The 19,559-nt window shown below is 43.0% G+C and overlaps 1 protein-coding gene across 4 annotated transcripts in view; it reads right to left on the bottom strand.

Moving 5' to 3' along the window:
- The window catches only part of PLCL1 (phospholipase C like 1 (inactive)), a 235,580-nt gene that overhangs the window by 12,021 nt on the left and 204,000 nt on the right, over positions 1-19,559 (bottom strand). For all 4 annotated transcript variants that reach the window (XR_016468364.1, XM_090144273.1, XM_031601174.2 and 1 more), the window contains exons 4-5: positions 16,357-16,432; positions 13,230-13,339 (exon numbers count right to left, since the gene is read on the bottom strand). Coding sequence is in view for 3 of the 4 variants with exons in the window: in XM_090144273.1 (XP_090000399.1) it covers positions 13,230-13,339; positions 16,357-16,432 (186 nt within the window). In the remaining variant the exon portion in view is untranslated. The remainder of the gene's footprint in view (positions 1-13,229; positions 13,340-16,356; positions 16,433-19,559) is intronic.

Below are 19,559 nucleotides of genomic sequence, written 5' to 3'. Positions count from 1 at the left end.
GAATTTGCTTTCAGAAATGATGGCATTAGTTTGAAGTTAGCAATCTGCCGAGCAGTTCAACTGTTTGAGTGTCTCCCGGGCACTGTCTCTTGCAGACAGCTTCCATGCACAGGCACAAATGTACGGACTGTGGCTGTCAACCCCTCCTTGCTCGGAGTCTGCCTTTTTTCTGGTGGTAACTTTGAAACTGAAGGGCTGGCTGGAAGCCCCGGTGTGCACAATCAATACCAAGAAAACCTCATATCATTAAAGAAATTGGGGCATTATTTTAGATACATGGCCTTGTGATGGAAGTCTAAGCATATGTCTCGACTTGTGTTGGTCCTCCTCCTGTCACAAAAACAAGCTCCCCACATGTACTAGCACCAGCTAGTAACTCTAGAAAAGTCTGGAGAGAGTCAGCAAAAACAAAAGAAGGGGAAAAATGAGGCCCCAAGGGCAGATTTTTCTTGCATTTCATTTTCCTAAGTAAAAGGATCAGATGCAGGAAAATATACATTTTGCAGCTCACAGAACACCTGTGTAAGACAAGCCCTGAACAAAACACTTGGCTGGAAATAGCTGGCACTCTCCCACTTCCCTGCTCCCCCATGCTCTCTGCATTGTCACATCGGCTGCGAACCACAGTTAATGCTGAAATCATGTCCTTCGTCACAAACGTTGACACCAAACATCCATTAAATTCATCAGGAACTGGAAAGGCTTTACTGGCCTTCTCACACATGGACTGAACAATGGGTACCTGTGCTGTTTTGGCACTTGGGCTGGTTTGTGTTTGCTTTTTCGGGTTTTGGAAAGAAGGTTTTAAGAGGAGATGGAGCAGAAATAGTGCCTGCTCACCTCAGATCACCTCCAAAACCGCTGCTTAGGGCAAACAGCTAGAAAAATACCTGCAGCTGCTCTTCTAGCTAACTGAAACAATCTCATTAAGGTGAAATGAGATTCAGAGTGCAGTTCCCGGACAGGTAATGGAGCATTCTTATATGGCACCTCCTCCTACAAATAGCTCCTTACATTCTCATCTGACTGCCACAAGCATTGATTTCTTAGGAACTGTATGGTTTGCGGATCCACTGCTCTGGTGTCTGGCAAACATCACCCACTGACTGGGGTGTGGGAATTACAGAAACTGCCAGAGCTCCCTGTTTCTATACAGGGGACATGAAACCCTCTCTCTACTTCACCTGAGGTGCTCTGGGCAGCTTGTCTGTAACCTGCCCCAAAACAGCACAGATGACAAAGGATTTTACACTGAAGCAGAAAGTCTAAAGCAAATTCCAGATCATATGAAAGGTAAGGGGGGTGGAGGAGAATCTAATGGCTAGGAGGAAACAGGTTTTATAAAGACACCAGGGTAAATGCTCTGATCCACCTGATCCCTGCCAGCTCAGATGTTAGTCCTCTGAAGTCAAAGGCCAGTTTGCCAGTGACCTCAGTAAAAGCAGAACTGAGCCATTTCCTCCGCTCACTTTCCACCAGGCAGAGGTCAGAAGGCTGCTATCTTCCAGCATCTGTGGGACCTGTGTGCAACATAGCTTGTTTGCCTTGGGAGAATCCCAGCTTGTCCCTTCCAGCACAGATGTGAAATCAAGTACAAACAAGAGTGCATTAGGTTATTTTTGTAAAAAGCTTACTGACCCAGGAGGCAAAGAGCTACTGAAATAACGTGACTGTGAAAGAAGAAGAAAATCAGGAGAGGTCAGACACAAGATGTGCGAACTTTCTGTGAAAGATGAAAATGGAGGCAAAAAGCAAATCAAGTGAGCCAAGCACAAAAAACAATGGTACGAGATAAGATTATAGTATTAATTTACACACTCATTCCCCCAAAATGTCAGTGAGAAAATCAAACAATCTCTAACCCACTACAATGCCATGCCACTGAAAACAAGAGGCTTTCAGCAAAATTAAACTCAACTTTTAAACCCATTACAGAGAGCATTAACACCTCCCAAGTTTACTTGGGTGAGAGCTGGAGAAGTTGCATGGGGGAAATTTTTGTTCTCCAATCTCAGACCACCAAGTCACCCTGAAGTTGTCCGTACACGGATGCTGCCAGGTGCTTCCAGACTCAGTTCATTTATCTCTCATTGCTAAACTGGGCCCCTTTAGCTGAACTGTGCAACTTCCACCACCTTCGTCACTGCTGGAAAATGTAAACCAGGGATGGAGGATGCAAATGCATGATCACAAGTAGACATTGTTTTAACAGCTCATCTGACTTTTGTTCAGCAAAGCAAAACATGTGATTAGATCATGGACCTCAATTGAGTCCTACATTTATCACTAGTTGGCAGACAAGACTGTAAGATCACTATCTAAGAAATGAAGACAGTACAGACATCCTGAGCATGCTGAGGGCAACCACCTTTGTGAATAATCTTTGGAGACCTCCTCATGTTACTCACAGAGATGGCCTGAAGAAGTTAGAGTCAAAATTCAGTCCAGGTGCCTGGCACAGAGATCCATCCCAAAGGAAACTACACAAAAACATGTCTGCTTCAGGTGCTTTTTCATCACCTTCTTCTGGCCTTCCTCCTCTCTGCTGCTTGGTACACCAGCATGTCCAGACCCCATGCACTAAGGCACAGGAGTCCAGGTGATACCAGGTGAGAACATGCAGAGCACTTACCTGTCATTATTGTCACTGCTAGTTCTGTCAATTCAGAGTGAGTCACAATGCATCTGTAATGCTTCTCTTGCCAACACAGAACCTGTTTCTGACCTGTAACATGGAGGACCCTGGGCACTGAGCTTTTTAATTTACTCCTTTAACGTTGACTGATGTGTCTCTTTAGTCTGCTCTCACACATACACAGCTAGACATAAGTAACACCATCTTTTTGTGATCTAAAAATAAACAGAAGCTACAACAGCAACAAAGCCTCTGCTTTTGTCTCAGCTTTTCTTACCAAATGCATCCCATAGGATCCTCTGAAGTGGAAAATTACCTGGACCTGAGAATTGATCCATAGGAGATGGAATCACCTTTGGATCCAGTAGGGATCTTGCACTTTATTTCCAGTGACTGTATTAGGTTAGATGTTTAGGCAGATTTCTTTTTTAATTTTTTTTTTACTTAGAGGGTGGTGCAGCAGTGGCACAGGTTACCCAGAGAAGCTGTGGATGTTCCATTTGCTGGAGGCATTCAAGGCCAGGTTGGACAAGGCCATGGACAGCCATATGTGGTGGGTGGCAATGTGCCCATAGCAGGGGGCTGGAACTAAATGATCTGTAAGGTCCCCTACAACCTAAGCCATTCTATGACCTAGAAAAAAAGGAAAAAAAAGAAAACTGCAGTTGTCAAAGATATGACAACTACAGGGATACAAAAGATCACGGTTTTCCAATCTACTGTTCTAGAGTAAAGCTTACTTCCACCTGCAAGCACTTCAGCCTCTGACTCTTCAAGCAACTGCTGCACAGCATCTGCACAGATTCTTGGAATCACCTGCCATGGTTAGGGCCTACAGGATCTACCAAGGTCACTGTGGTCAACAACCACAACGCAATGCCTGATCTTGCAGAATATCCTTGACACAGTTTATGGCTTTTAACTAATTGCCCAAGTCCACCCTGCTGATCCACATTGCCAATAAATGTGTACGTCAATACAGAAGTCTTTAATCAACAACCAGTGGTTAGACTTAAAAAATAAATCAATATCACCACTGAGCTAAATGTCACCACTTCATTAACCACAGATTTTGGAATATATTAGCAACGTAGATGAATGTTTTCTAATTTCAGTGTAAAGAGGCAGAAAATTGAAGATGGGCTGGTACAATGAAGTGGAGAAGGTCACACAAGCAAGTCACTGCCTACTGGATTCAGAATTCAGCTCTCTTGGCTCCTGTACTCACGTAAATGCAGAACAAGTCACAAAGGTCCTTGCTAGCAGTGGGAACATGCACATTCCAACAAACGAAGAGAAGATTTCTGTGTATGCCCAGGAGGGAAGAAGGAAGGGTTTGTTATTCATAAAGAGGTGTGCTATCCCCCATCTTCAGTAAAACAGGTATAAAGTACATTACCAGACGTGACTGAGACCACTGACAGCCAGAGAAAACCAAGCACCTCTCAGCAACGTAAGAAGAGGAAGTTTCAATGGAGCAAATAGCAGCTTTCATCACCTCCTGAGACCCCTCTAGAATCAGCTTCATTTAGACACTCATTCCCCCTGAAGGGAGCATGGTTTTGTAGACAGTGTCGTACAATTCACCTAACAAAAGGGGCAGTCAACTTCGCATCACTCATACAAAGGTATGTGATCTGCAGCAAGGAACAAGATACATACAACAAAGGCAGTTTAAAAAATACGTTAACCTTTTGGCACACACCAAAGATTATGATAAACCACAGCTGTTCCAGACTAGCACAGATTTAATGCTCCCAAAGAACTGCATTATTGAGACTTAACAGTAAGCAAACACTGGAGAAAGAGCAACATATAACTCTTGTATGGCCCTTCCCCATGTACAAATCAGTGCTCCACCTCCCTCTGATACTCAACAGCCTTGCACAATATCAGGAAAATTAACTGTGGCTGGAGGCTTCCAGCAGCAGCTCCCACCTGCCCTGTCGCTGAAAGGCCAACCATGAGACAGAGCCTTCTGCTCAGACACTGGCTGCCTAAAGAAGCTCCTCCATGGCTCACAGCCCCACGTCTAAATGAAGCAGTGAATTTAACAGCTTAGAAACACAACCACTTGGGGTAGAAATCCTCCCAGAGCCCTGTGGGTTATTCTACCTCAGGCAAGGAACTGAGCTGATGCAGGTTAGCTCCACGTTTACAGAAAAACAAAGGGAGCTTTTCTACCTGCCTTTCTTAGCTCTGAAGCAATCCCAGCTCTGCTAGACCTTTATCAGGATGCATGATGCTGATTTGCAATGGCATTCAACAATTTAAAACACAAGGAAGGCAAAACATCCTGCCAGGCACCGTCAGTCTCATCTCTACACGGACAAGAAACAGCAACGCGTGTCAGCTGGGAGGGACGAGATCAGCCCAGCAACAGCAAATCCTCAGTTGTGATGTGAACTTCCTAAATTCACATTAAAATAGAATTAGAAGATTAAAATATAAACAAAGTCATTTAAAAATGTAACACGTTCTTTCAATAACAAATAACCATGCAACTGAATCTCTCTTCCCATATATTATTTAAGAGGTATCAGGAATTGCATAGAGAGAACTGAAGATTCCTAAGCAGTCCTCAGTGCTCACACTGTTACAAATGAATCTAACCAATTATGCCCAAGAAGAAAAGCTCCATTTGATGTGTCTCAGCACAGGAAAAATATCCATTGCTTAACTGACCACCCTGAAACAAAATCAACAGTATGTAGGAGAGCAAAGGAGGAGGCTACGAACTTCTTCACTGTTGTAAATCATCATCCAGGCAAGATACCATAGGATACTGCAGCCTTCAACACATCGGAGGCAGCCACTCATTTCATTATTTGTCAGCTCAGCTAGTGACAGATCAAAGGATGAAATGTGCAAATTCCTGCTCAAACTTTTACTTTCACTACAGCCCTTTTAATTCTGAATGAGGTCATGTTGTCAGATCAGCACACATTCCACATCAGACACTTCCACGTCTTCCAGGCTGTGTTAATTAACTCCACCACTGGGCGCAGCAGCCTTTAATATCCTGTATATTTGATACTTGATGTCTCGAATGGAAATGGCAACAGTGCAGGGGAGGCAATGGAGGAAGAAGTTGCTGAAGTTCCTGCTCCACTTGAGTTCCTGCCTTCACTACCTCCTTTAAAGGATGGCAGATGATGTTGACCTAGACTGACACAAGACTCCTTCAGCGAGGAAGTCTCTGCAAATGCTATTGCAGTCAGTCACTACTTTTTTTTTGTTGTTTGCTTTTTCCTTATTACAACCTGTTTTCATGCTCAGTTCTGTTCAGGCATGCATACGTGCTGCAGCAGCTCTTGTAATTTTATCTGTTGATTTTTCAAATAACCTCCTCATAAGTGATAACCTTGTTGATAACCGCTGGCAACCAGTACTCACAGCACAAGCTCTTTCTATTTCACACACTGCCACCTGACCACTATTGATTACTAATGCCAGTTACAGTCTTTGGACAGGATGACCTACAAACATGACAGAGGCTGGTCTTCACACCTGGGTACTAAGAACTGTGACAGGTTTACAGAGAACAAAGCCTGCAGCAGCTGCAGCACAGGGCAGAGCAGTGCCAGCTCCCACGTGCAGCCACCCCATGGGGTGTCAGTGTGAGTCTGCAGCAACAAGCTCACGTGAAACAGATGCAATGAGACAGCTTCTGAGCCAGGACATGTCTAGTCCAGGTCAAGGATGGGGGGAGTCTGACACATAGGTATAACAGACAGCGTGGTGGTGAGCAACACCACAAGCTATTAAATATATATATAATATATATGCTTATAAACATAAAAATATAAATTGAGTTCTCAGGATGCCAACCCCCTGCTTGGGGGGGCCCCGCTTGCACCACCGAGGTGCCTGTGGCACGAGTGACTCCGCAGGTCCCAGCCCTGCCTCCTGCCACCACCATCATGGCAGCACGATGCACCTCGTCCCATTTCACATCCACAGCTTCTGGCAATTTGTCACGTCACTGTAAATAAAAGGCACTTCGTAAGACTGCTTGCCACTTCTCTCTGGCTTATCTTAATCAAACACAAGAATACCAGGCAAAGACAAGACATCACTGGGGGCATTTTGTATCATCTTTAACTTCCCTGACCTGTTCTTGTCTCAGTGTTACTGCTGTTCTGCATATATGTTGGACAGCTTCTTACTCTTCCTGGTCTGAATGTCTGGGTCATTGCTTCTTGCCAGCCAAAAAGCACTACTGCCATTTCGGTAGCGGATAAGATCCCAGGAAATAACTGACTAACATGGGTTGAGGTCTCTCTTTTTTTGACAAACTATGCCTATTTGAAAGCCATGTTGGGCTTGGTATCTTGACACATATCTTTAGAAATTCAAAGTGTCACATAGAAGCTAGAGCTGTGAACCCTGGCAGCTGTTGCTCTCCCCTCCCCTCTCAGTCTCTTCCCTTGCCACTATTTGGTACCTGCAGCTTTAAGATCACCTGGGTGGTCTTCACATATATTTTAAACATGTGAATATTTGTGTCTTGAAATTTAATTTGACTAAGAAAATAGGCCTGGTCAGAAACACCAGTAGAGCTTCCGAAGCTCACACAGAGCAGCTGGGTACCCAGAGAGACCACACATTACTTGTCTGAGACTGCTAACTACACCCCCCCCCAGAGCAATGATCCTGCAGCATGGCAGCCAAGAACAACAGGATATTCAAACTGATTAGCCAGTACTGCTTAGAGACTGGGATTACAATCCTTTTATCCTGATGCACACTGTTAAAGTAACCTGAAAAGTTTGCAGATGCAACTGACAGATTCCACCAAGATCCCACTGTCTCGGTGCTTGGCAGGTGCATTCCTATTTTCAAGTTTGGACAAGAAATGCAGGAGGTGGTGCTGTGAGCAGAACAAGGGAGGGCTCAAGGCAGCATTTACCAACCTAATCAGCAGAGAACAGCATCCTGCTGAATACAAGAAGGATCCACCTACCCAGTAATTATGTGGTTTAGGTCTGTTGGTCTACAAAATACACTGATTAAAACAGCTTTGTGTGGAATTCACACACTGTTACCTCTCTATCTTGTAATTCAGTATCACCGAAAGGACTCTAAATCCCTATCCTGGAAATATTGCAAAACACCACCCAGTAGGCACAAGTGTGCCCCAAGAGTCAAGGGAAGCTTTGCTTCCTGAAACCTAGAGCCTCCACCATACTTGCCACCATCTTCAGGCTACACGAAGGGCCCAGGAATGAAATGTTCTCCTATTCTGTTCTTCTAAGCTCCTCACATGCTCAGCAAGCAGCAACCTAAGAAACTTTGTCCTTCCTGACCTTTCTCTTTACTTTTAAATAAAATAAATCAAGTTAAGCAGACTAGTATTTACAAGAATAAGTGGACGTTCACTTGGTTAGACCCTCATCTTCTCTTTAGCACCTTCTCAGTCAATCTTTTCATGTTATGTTTTCCCTTTTTTTTGTCCTTAACTTAACGTGTAAGAGTCGAACCTGATCCAGCAACTACATGAATAATTAGACAGGTTCAGCATTTCCTCGTTATCTGTCATCCCACAGCAGACCTGATCCTTTGGAAGAACTGCAGCCAAGGCAGACGTGGTAATGCAGCAGCACTTCAGGACAGCCGGGTTGTGCTGCCCAGGGAGGTTTAAAAGTTGAAACAACACTGAACTGCAGCAATGATGGAAATGCAAACCACATGAGGATGAGACAAAAGCATTTAACCTCTCTGGAAAATGAGTCTTCAGGGTAACCACTTTCAAAACATATTTATCTAGGGAGATCTGGAGGTGAGTAAACATGGAATAATACACCCAGCCCTGCATTTGAAGGGAGGTGTGAATGCTGCATACCACACAGACCACTCCTGCCACACTGCTCCTGCAGGACTATCACTGTCACAAGGTGACAGCAAATCAGAAGAATTTGTTGCTGAGCCACTACAGTGTGTACTGTGTATATTTTTGCAGTTTTGCAGACTGAGTACCAAGGTGCTCATGTTCCCAGAGAAGTTCTGGGAAGAGCAAGGACAGCAGATATGGGGATACTTTGGGAAGAGGCAAAGGCATGACTGGGGAAAAAAAATACACAGTGCATGGAATGCAGTAGCTTTGCAGGTACTTGTGAGTTCACCATGTTCTAGCTTAAGACCAACAGAGTGTAAACTCTCAAACAAATCTTCTGGCAACAGTTGCATGACATGAAGTAGAATACATTGCTACAGTCATGCTTAATTACAAGTCATCTTGAAAATGCCACGCTGCTCTGGGGTCTTCTGTAGCATGCCAAGCAGCAAAGCTATAGTTCCTACCAAACTACAAGAAAAAAGATCTGTATGAAAACAAGCACATCTTACTTACTAGATGGTTCTAGAGTACTGTACAACTCACACTAAAAACAGTGCCATACTGTGATATAATAACTATATGAAAGGACCTTGTTCTTCCAAAGGATCAGCAGCATCTCTTTGCATGGTACCATTGTAAGGATCCTCAACTTATAATCACCATCAGATACGTTGCTTGTCTTCCTAAAGAAAACTGATACCTCATTACAGATGTGAAATTCAGCTCAGTTGAAGTGAAGCCTGGTGAGAATTCATATGTACATATTTCAGAAATCCGTCTTTTACTTCTCCAAGAAGCCTTGAGGTGCCCACTTGGGGTTCTGCCACCCAAAAGAGATATCTGGATGCTGCAGGTCTCCAGTTACCAAAGGATGATTACTTCATTGTAACAAATAACTGTGATAAAGAAGCATTAGTGGAAATGGTGGTCTGGAACTGGAATTTGTGCAGTTTCACTGCGTAACAACACTACACCTGAGCCAACGTTGGTCATGGCTACATCATAAATTTGAGGAATTCTCCCTCAAAGAGTGACTTGCATTAGCAACTTAATAATTGCATACCTACTGCACAAAGCAACCTTTCTCTTTATAAATCTAATCAGCAGTAATTTAAATGCAAGATAATTAGCAGACGAACTGACGGACAGGTGATTAAATGATCCCTGAAAATTTAACCACTTAATGTCTCGTAGTCAGGCGCTATAAAAAACAGCACACAAGAACAGTTGGGAGTCCTAATAATACACACTAGGAAGAATACAATTACAGTACTAGGAGCAAAACCCTATCACAAACAGCAAAATATTTATAAAACATGAACACATTCCAGAGCAGAGATCAAACTCAAACATTTGTTTTTCTCCTTCTGAAGAAGATCAAAACAGTAAATGTCACTTTGTCTAATCACAGCTTGTTTATGAGTAAGTCTGCATGTAGATAAACTGACTAACCAGATAGTTACCATCAACACAAAAGCTGATATTTGGGGACATTATTGCTAGACTGTGTACGTGCTGATCATGAATGCCCAGGAGAATACGTTTGTGCACATAACACATCCATGTGAGAGCACTAAATCTGAACCCACACAACACACACAAATCTCGTGGCACTCTACTACTACTTGGGCACTCTGGTGGATCCCAGCTTCCATGCCTGAGCAGCCCATGGCACGTTCACCTCAGCAAAGAGTAGTTTTGAAGGCTACATTTTTCCTCCCCCCCAAAAAAAAAAATTCTTAAAAACTCACAAAGCAGCCATTAAAGCAATGCTTTGCACATGACTCAGATGCTGAGCACTTCAGTCACAGAAGACTTGGAAACAAATCCCACAGAAGAGGCAGCATCCAGCATCACCCCATGCCAGCTGTACATGAGTGCTACCTGCACGTACCTACATGTATTGACCCAAAAGCCAGCACCTGGGGAGAAACGAGAGGTGCCTACACACTCACATACCCACAGGAAACCCTTCACTCAGAGATATGTGTGGTTAGCTATTTTAACACTGACTAAATACCTCATGAAAATGAGCTGTGAATTTGTGGCAAACCCAAGCTGAGCAGTTTGGCAGGGTCATTAGGTAATACCATGGCTCACATGAGGTGATAAACAGAACATTTCTTGCTACCTTTGCACTTTAGTGGTACTTAAGTACAAAAGAAAAACAGAAATAGAGGTGCACAGAAATAAAAATGAAAGTGAGACTACATTTGAGATTATAATGACTAATTATGCTGTGAGAAAATGATTATTCCACCTACTGTAATTACACTGTGCTTCTCAATATTACCAACTGTGTGTGTAATGCTACTTTACACAACATGACTCCAGATAGAAAGACATAACATTTTAATAATAAACATCAGGAATTGACTTATTAGATAGGCATAGAGTTGTAATGTCCCTGTTTTTACCAATATCTTTATGTTCTTTTATTTTACACTCTGTTGCTATTTCACGATTTGGCCTGGAGCTTTTTTTTTTTTTTTTTTTTTTAACTGCACCCCCTCTTTGAATTCAAAACTCACCTATTGCAATGAATATTTATAAATAGTACATTAATTAAATGTGTGTTTCCTTCACTAGCCTAGGAAGACTATTAATCATTTGGCAAGCATGCAAGCACAACAGCTATTATTGCTCACGGGCACAAACTTGCAGGAAAAGCTGAGTACTGCTGCACAACATAACTGCCTCCAACAACCCCAAGCACGTGAAGAAGCTTCCTCCCAGAGATGTTTTGCCTTTCTCTCACCTCACCCAGTGATGAATCATCTGATGTATTTGCTAGATATTGCAGGCTGTTTTTCTTTTCTTACCTCTATGCCAACAGCTAGTGAAATGCATTCGTAGTGACCACCCTGAGAATGGGCACACAGAGTGGCCACCCTGTTTTATTGGGGAAAGGATGCTGGTCTCTCCTCACCAACACCTTCCCAGAAAGCTCTCACCAGCACACCGTGGAGAGTAAGTGCCAAACATAAGATGCAGCTGTAACCAGCAATAGATTTGTTAGGGGCAGGGTTACTGAAATACAGTACTTTTTAAGAGAACAAAAGTTTAAAAAAAAGGAACAATCACTAACTGCTTTACATCAAACACCTGAGGTATAAACATATTAATCTTTGCCTCGTGGCACTGCTGAATCGAACTTCAGTCAGAATCAAAAGGTGTTTCGTGTGCTCTTCTATCAACAGTAGCTGCAACCAACATGGTTGGCACTTTAATGTGTAAGTAAATAAACCCAAGAGTCTGTGACTTAGAAACTATGCACAATTTATTCTTTTACCTTGACTAAATGCTCATAATGTTCTTTGATACATGACAGTACGTGTTAGGCAGCAAATATTTTTCATGGGAAATGTTTCCCTGATACCTGACTCATATCTTCATTAATCACAGATCATCTAAGAGGCCTGAACTTCTAAATTGACAAGCATCTAAAAATGCATAAGTTTAGAGTAGCCCTGGCTGTGCGTACAGTGACTCAATGTGAGGCATTTATTTTAGCTAACACAGCTAAAGGCATTCAGAATGACGTACACAATTGCCTAGTGCATTTTTTTGTTCTCTGTAGCTACTCACCTTAATTATACTGTGTGGAAAAGGTCAGTCCCTTCCATCATGTTTGAACTGGCTGCCTTTTCTCTTCATCAGAGGTTCTATTAACTGTACCTATGCTGACTCCATTGCTCTTTTTCCTCCCTCTCTCACAGTGAATCAACATGACCACACATTAACCACAAGTGTCCCTCAAATCTTCTAACCCTTCCTTCACACCACCACCCTCTCCCACCCATTTTTGCCCCTCAGCATCTCCATTCCCAATTCCTTTTTGTTAGTGCTCTTTCTATCTCAAAGAAGCAGAGGCCTGCCACCTCCTGCTGCTCTTGCTACTGCTGTTGCACGTCGTGTTTCAATGTCTATTTGATTAGTAAAGTCATAGCAATTCCCTCTGCCCTGTGAAGGGAAAGGCACTAGGGGGGTAGAGACAGGGCAACCCACCCACTGGGAGCTGGAGGGAGTGAGCGGCAGGGAGGGAACAAGGGGACATGAGTGAACAGAGTGTGATCTATCAGAGCAAGGTGGGAAATGAGGCTGTGAAGCAAGGTGTGAGCTGAATGCTAACAACCTGAATGCTTGGCTGGGTTCTTCTCCTTGCCATTTGATGGAGCTACACCAGATCCTCTCCTCTTTCCATCTTAGGCTGTCCCGGGGCAACTTCACCCAGGCCCAGATGTCCAGCTGCCATGGCAATTAATGGCTGCCAGTGCTGAACCTGTCGCTAAAGCCTGGAGAGCGAAGTGCTCGCTGCACAGCATGTCACTGCAGCCAGCATGGAGGCTCTTTTAGCCACTCAGACTGTGCTCCACTTTTGAAACACATCTCTGACATCTGCAGGATCTACAGTATTTGTTGTGTGCTTTTTTTTCATCACAGCCTACCTGAATCCCCATCTTTCCCGAGAGACATTCTCGTCCTAATATTAAAAATGAAGCGTGTAAAACCCAGCGTCAGGTCACATACAAGGTGTGTGAAGGCAGAACAGGGAAATGAAACCGAGTCTGTGAGCACACAAACTCACGAGCTATCTTTCCTCCTCTGTGCAGGCTTACGTAAATTCCCCTCCACAACTTCCAAACCACAGCTGTTCTTAAATATATACAGTAATGCTCAGTGATTGGGAGTGACAAGCTAAAAAGATGAAAGATTTGTTAATAGGATGCACAAGAGAGTGTTTTCTGTGCTTACCTTCAGCACTGTGATATTCCATGCGAAGCTCTCAATGGCTTTGCTTAATTTTCTTCCTTTCAAACCTTCCTTTGTCCCGAGGTTATGAAGCTCTTCATGGAATTCCATCCCTAAAAAAAACCAGATCATTGCATCATCCTCTGTATGACTGCATTTTTCTCCTCACAGCTGGCACTTCCCACATCCTGTTTCCATGTTCCCCCTTTCTTCCCCATCAGAACACCATGCCTGGAGAGCAGCTTCCACAACAGCAGTGTAACATGCAACCTTGCACACCCCTTGTTCCCTGTTTAAACGCTCCTCCAGTGCTTCTGCTTGCAGTCTGCATTGCTAAATACTGTGGTCACTCTCCTTCAATGGATGACTGTGCCCTGGGAGGCAATGGCAGTTGTGAAAGATACCTGTGCAGCACAGCAAAGACAGGCTCAGGTGCACAGCTTCTTATTAATCACAGTCATAAAGAAAAACCACTGTACTCCACAATGACAATTTCATGAATATACACCGCTAATGGTAGGATTGCTGTTCCTGCAGCCTGTTGAATGGACATTTCCAACCGTAGCCCTAACCACTGTGCCATTTCATTGCTGGATACCAGAACTGGAGAAATCCAGGAGCAGATTAAAAACCTTTATGAGTCCAACTCGCTCACCAATTCTATGAGATTTGCACCATGTTTGCAAACATTCCTCTGAGGTTACTGAGAATGAAGAGAAAATTGAGAAAGAGCTGCTTGTATTCCATTAATTTTTACTTTACAAAGGCCTAATTGGCACTAAATCACTCCAAAACATCTGAAGCCCCTTCTGGCTGAAGAAAGCGAGTTGGATCTCCAGTTCAATCTCCAGTTTCATAGCTCTCCCTCCCCTTGTATCTTAAGGCAAACATCACTCACAAGTTCAACCTTTGTTGAAATTACATCAAAGAAACCCCCATTGACACCTTACATAGAACATCTGAATAGAGCAGTTGTTTTTGCAAGGTTGCTGAAGGAGAGAGATCCTGATGCCCGGAGGCAGGCTTGTAACCAGCATCAACCTGCCCAAAGCTCTTCTGGAAAACTGGCAATAGACTTCCTCCTGCCCTGCACCGAATCTGGAGGTAGCTGAGCCACAGCTTGAGAAATACTGAAGGAGTTCAACCTCACACAATACAAGGTTTATCTACTGTTTATCCTCCAGAACATCACTCGCTCACAAGTTTTCCAAAAAGGTAACAAAGCTCCTGCAATACTTCCTTTGGAAAGTCTCAATAATTAAGCAAGATTCCCCTGCAAGCTGCCTCATGCCAACAGAGTTACAAATCACTCGAATAACATAAAGAAAATAATCAGGTGACTTGCTTTGTCCCCTGAAGAACTAGGAAAGGTCTACAGTGCTCAGTTCCACTTGGACGGCCCTGCCTTTATGCAGTGCACGTTGTTTTTCTGACTTCCTCACCTGTTGACTGGAGACAGCGCTGCCCCACATAGAAGCAGCTGCTAATATCTGTTGGGCTGCAGGAAGGAGCATCAGTGAAGAAGCATCAAAACCACACATGAAAAATAAATAAATAGAACAACAAATCAGCAGCCTGAGAAGTCATATGGGTCCTGCGGCACAGGGAGCCTGGGCCAAACCAGGCTGGGAATGCATTTTTGCTAAGGGAGTAGGATTGATCTGAGGTTGGTGAAGGACAATGTCAAAGGCAATTTTTACCTCTAACATCTCTTAACAGCAGGAGCCAAGGCACAACCCAAGATGAAGCCCTTCAAATTCAGGAAGATGTACCACCATCCATTTGCTATCACCAGCTCTGGCCACTGCTCCAGAGCTCTGAATTTCAAACAACAAAGACTGGGTTCCACCCTGCTCTCGTAACACTTAAAAATCAGTTAAATGCTATTACTGAAACAGTTTTCAAGTTTCCTTCAATTAAAAAGATGGGTTTAAAAAGATGAATTAAAGCATTTACTACAAAGCACCAGTTTCATTCATTATTTACATTCAGTAGATTGTTTCACTTGCCAAATCCAAAAATGACTATTGGAAAAAACAGTACTTAGAATTGTTGTGGCCCCCGAAAATGATGCCTGGGACCACAAATCAAAGTAGCTAGTGTTTTTGCATTATTGAGCTTAGAGGCTTGCTACAGGTTATAATAGGTGCAGCTATACAACTAAATTGATTGAAAGTGGACTTTATTTCCTCAGTGTAAACCCATAAACTCACTGCATGAATTTATTCAGCATGGTTTCTGATACATGAAAGCTGATAGATTTAGTCGTAGAGGATTAAGATCTTAACACTGCCAAATGTGGACTCTTATCTCTGTAGCAGAGCTTATTTTTGTGTTATAATCGTAAACTACAGGAAACATGTCCCAGTTAGGAGTCTGGGTTACTGTCCTGAATAAGAGATGAAGGGGTTTGCATGAATAAGCTGAGCTGTGAATCACAGACATTTGGTAATTCTTACCATCCTGGAAAAGCAGCATGATCTTGTTGAGGCAGAGATAACAGCATATATATGGGTGGCCATTTTGGAACTCACCTCCTCCTCTTATACTGATATATGCAAAACAGTCCCAGCTCAGGTAGAGACATCTAGTATGATATAACAGCAAGACAAGATCTGCTTTAAGCCCACTTACACTAGCTTGTGCTGAACACAACAGAATTATATTGGTACAAGTTTCCAAGATCTAAAACAAACCTAAATGGCACAATTAAGTAAAGGTAGGCAAGAGAACTCGGTCCCGTGGGTTTCAAAACCTCTTGCCTATAGTATGTTAAAGGGAACAACTGTGACAGAGAACAGAACTCAGAAAATAAAGGTAACGTCTTCTCACTCTCTTTTTAATTGAATTTCTTTCTGGTTCATTTGACTACTTTATATGCTGTCAGACATTTCAGGTCTGTACACCAAATGAAGAAATAGCTTTTGGGATGAAAGCTGAACATTATTCCTTGATCCTACACACCTCCACTGCTGCTGGAGGATGAGCCTTCAGGAGGGCAGAGCCTGCTAAGGAAGTTATGCTCACTTAACTATCAGGTGAAAGATGATGCACAGTCACAAACTGTAAGAAAATTCTGTCATGTTGTTTCCCATCTCCCATCCAGAACTGCACATTAGAGAAGGATTACCTGCTTTCTGACACTGAACGATCTTGTCGTGAGTGATGTCTGCCGTCTCGATAAGAACCCTGCTCTCTTGAATCATCTGTCAAAAAATAAATGAAAAACAACAGCATTATTGGGGTCTCCCGCAACGTCTCATCCACAAAAAGTAACAAAGGTAAAACCCAGGAAGAGTTCTGTTCTGCAAACAAAACCATAAAGATTGGATCACTGCTTCACATCAGGTCCCCTAGATCTATATTAAGCTAAGTGACAGTTGCTCAGGAGATGTTTTGTTCCAGAAATTAAAGAACAGCTGTTTTACATCAGTGAGACATACTGTAAATAATATGAAGTGATTACAGGAGAAAGAGTTAGCAGACAAACAAAACTCATTCTATGTGAAACCAGGCCCTTTCTAATTAGTAATTTCCTTGAAATGGATGAAGAAGTAAATATATACTCAGTATAAGCTGGTAACAAAATCATTACCAAGTCATGAATAGTGCTGATTTCAAGAGGTACTTAAGCCTGTGCATAACTTTATGCGTTACAGCCGTTCGAATAGTTTAGTTGCTTGAGGTTCTCTTTGAAGAAACTGAGATTGAAATCGTGCAGCTTTCAGCATCTTGGTGTTGCAGTCGAAGTTTACAAGGGAGAGCAAGAAGTCAGCCAGATAGTTTCAACAGGACTAATCACAAGTTTCAAGAGACATCCTCATCTATACAGCTTCCTAGAGCAGGCCATCAAGACAAACACAGATGAAATGCCCATAATGTGACACGTTTCCTGAGCCTCTTCTTGAATGTCTCCTTTGACGTTAACAATCCTCCCAAAGCTCTTAAGAAGCTCAGGCAAGCAAACAAATTGTTTCAATGCTTATTCTGTGAAATTGCAGAAGGTAGCACATACATCTGTTTCTGTAGGAAAGAACATGCTGTATAGCAAATTATGCCTAAGAATAATCTCACTCTCCTGGGACTTCCATCACGAAACCCAGGCAGAATGAATGCAGTGCCAATTAGAAATGAAGCAGGGTACTGCTTCATTTCTGAAAATACAGAAACCATCCTCTGAAAGCTCTGCTGAAGTGCTACAACTGTAAAAAGCATCCCTACTGACAAATACACTAAGTATGAAAACACAACCAGTCAGTTGCAATGATTTTGGTGGAAGACAGTACGGAAGAACTAAGCCAACCCCCACAGATGAACGTCTTACTGTTTTAATTAGATACAAGGGAGGAGGCATTTCTACACATCACACACAAACTTCCAAATCCTGGAGAAATTCAGACCCAAATTTTGCTGCTTATGCCATCTCCGTTGCTAAATAAAGCTATTAAGAAAGGCTTACTTTAATAAAAATACCTACATCCTTACTTCAACATAAACAAGAACACGAGAAAAACTAAATCCATTACCAGATTCACAAGCTGAAAGAAAGAGGCCTGATACATTTGTAAGAGTGCAAAATAATTTTTCAACAGAAGATGCCCAGTAGATACGCCTGAGCATTACATTACTTTAGACAGTATCCTTTGCCTTTCACTGTATATTACTTTGTTGTTCATGCATCACGTTCATGCTTTCTCTTTGGTATTTTCACTTGTCATTTCTTTCCAGATGACAATTTCTACCCAGCCTCTGGCTTCTCTGTGCTGCAGCACGTAGTCAGTTTGTGCAGAAGGAGATACTCAGTCGCCAACTACAAATGCTGCAGTCAGTCTGAACAGTAAAGAGAGTCACTAAGGAGCCAGCCAGAGGCCCAACGTGCATCTCATGGCCATGCAGACCCGCAGCTTGCATCCAGGCACTGCTGGCCATTCCCCAATGTGCCAGGGCTTGCCCACAGCCCCACGGTGGGTCTGCTCTTGCACTTCCCCTGCAGCAGCATCAGGGAGCTGCCCAGTGAGGTCAGTGCACCTCAGCCAGCGTGTCTGACTCACACACACAGATCTCTGAAGTGTAAAACCAGGTTTATGAGAGTCAGAGCTGCAACACACAGAAAGCAAGCTTGAGAATCATGAATTTTTACACATAATTTGGTAACATGAGTTTGACCATATCTTCCTCCAACTACTGGACCCATTCCTGGGAGCTTGTGGTGTAGTTGTCTTTGGATTACCAAATGTGAAGGTATTTCATTTGTTTTTAAAAGAGAGGTGGCAAGAGGATGTCAATTTGCCTTTACTGCAGAGCAGGTAGAGCAGCACTCCGCTCCTTTGATGTTGACATCAAAGTCTCACTGCTCTCATCTCAGAAGGAACAATTAGAAACAGATCATGCAGCAGAATTTAACCTGTTCCTGTCCTCTTGCACAGTGGCACTTTTGACAAAATAAGCTGCTTTTGTCCCGTGACGTATCCTGAGAACTCAGAGCCCTTAGCTCAGTGACCAGCCTTAGATGATGCCTTTAGTTCACCACCTGCCATCTGCCTTCAGATGTTTCTCTAAGAAATAGCATTAGGAAGAAGTAATACAACCTGGCCCAATGACAGTACAAGATTTTGGAGGGTCTACAGTGTCTACCTGGTGTGATAACACCAGGTGGGATCAGTACTATTGCACTGCAGGCCAAAAACTGTTCCCAGTAGAACTGTGTCTGCAGTTTCAGCAGTTCAGGCCAAAAATATGCTTCCCAGCCCTCCAGTAAAAGATCACAGAGACAGATCAGTGTGAAGAAGCAGCGAGAATGTTTGCTTCAAAGAATCAGAGATGGATTCACACAGTTAAGCGTATGACAGGCAAGTAACTGCTATCCGGGAATAAAATGATAGCAATGGGCTTTGGTTTTGTGGTTTGTTTTTTTTTTTTTTTTCCCTTTATGTCTGTTACAATAGATATTCTTCAAAGGTTTAGGAGCCAATCCTGAGAACAAAATTTATACAATCTTCAAAAAATAATCGAACAGTAATGTGAAAATCCATTTCTTTTTTTCCTCTTGAATGTTTTCATTTACATGCAGGGAAGATCCTTGGGTAATATTTACAAAGTTATTGCTGTAAGGATCACCTGAAATGCTGTCCCTGGTAGCTGTGTACTGGAATTACTGCTAACAATGCCTCAGGACGCAGTCTACTGCAGGTATAAGCAGGTGAAAGCTGCAGCTAGGGATCCAGGGCTCCACACACATCTCCATGCTGGACCCACGAGAGCAGCAGCAGGTTTCCTGGCCACAGCAGAGGGTGCTGACCAGGGACACAGCACGTTGGCTACAGACATCTCTGT

The sequence above is a fragment of the Phasianus colchicus genome, chromosome 7, assembly GCF_987193195.1.
Source record: "Phasianus colchicus chromosome 7, bPhaCol1.hap1.1, whole genome shotgun sequence".
Classification (NCBI taxonomy): Eukaryota; Metazoa; Chordata; class Aves; order Galliformes; family Phasianidae; genus Phasianus; species Phasianus colchicus.
This window is presented reverse-complemented; position numbering and strand designations above follow the sequence as displayed.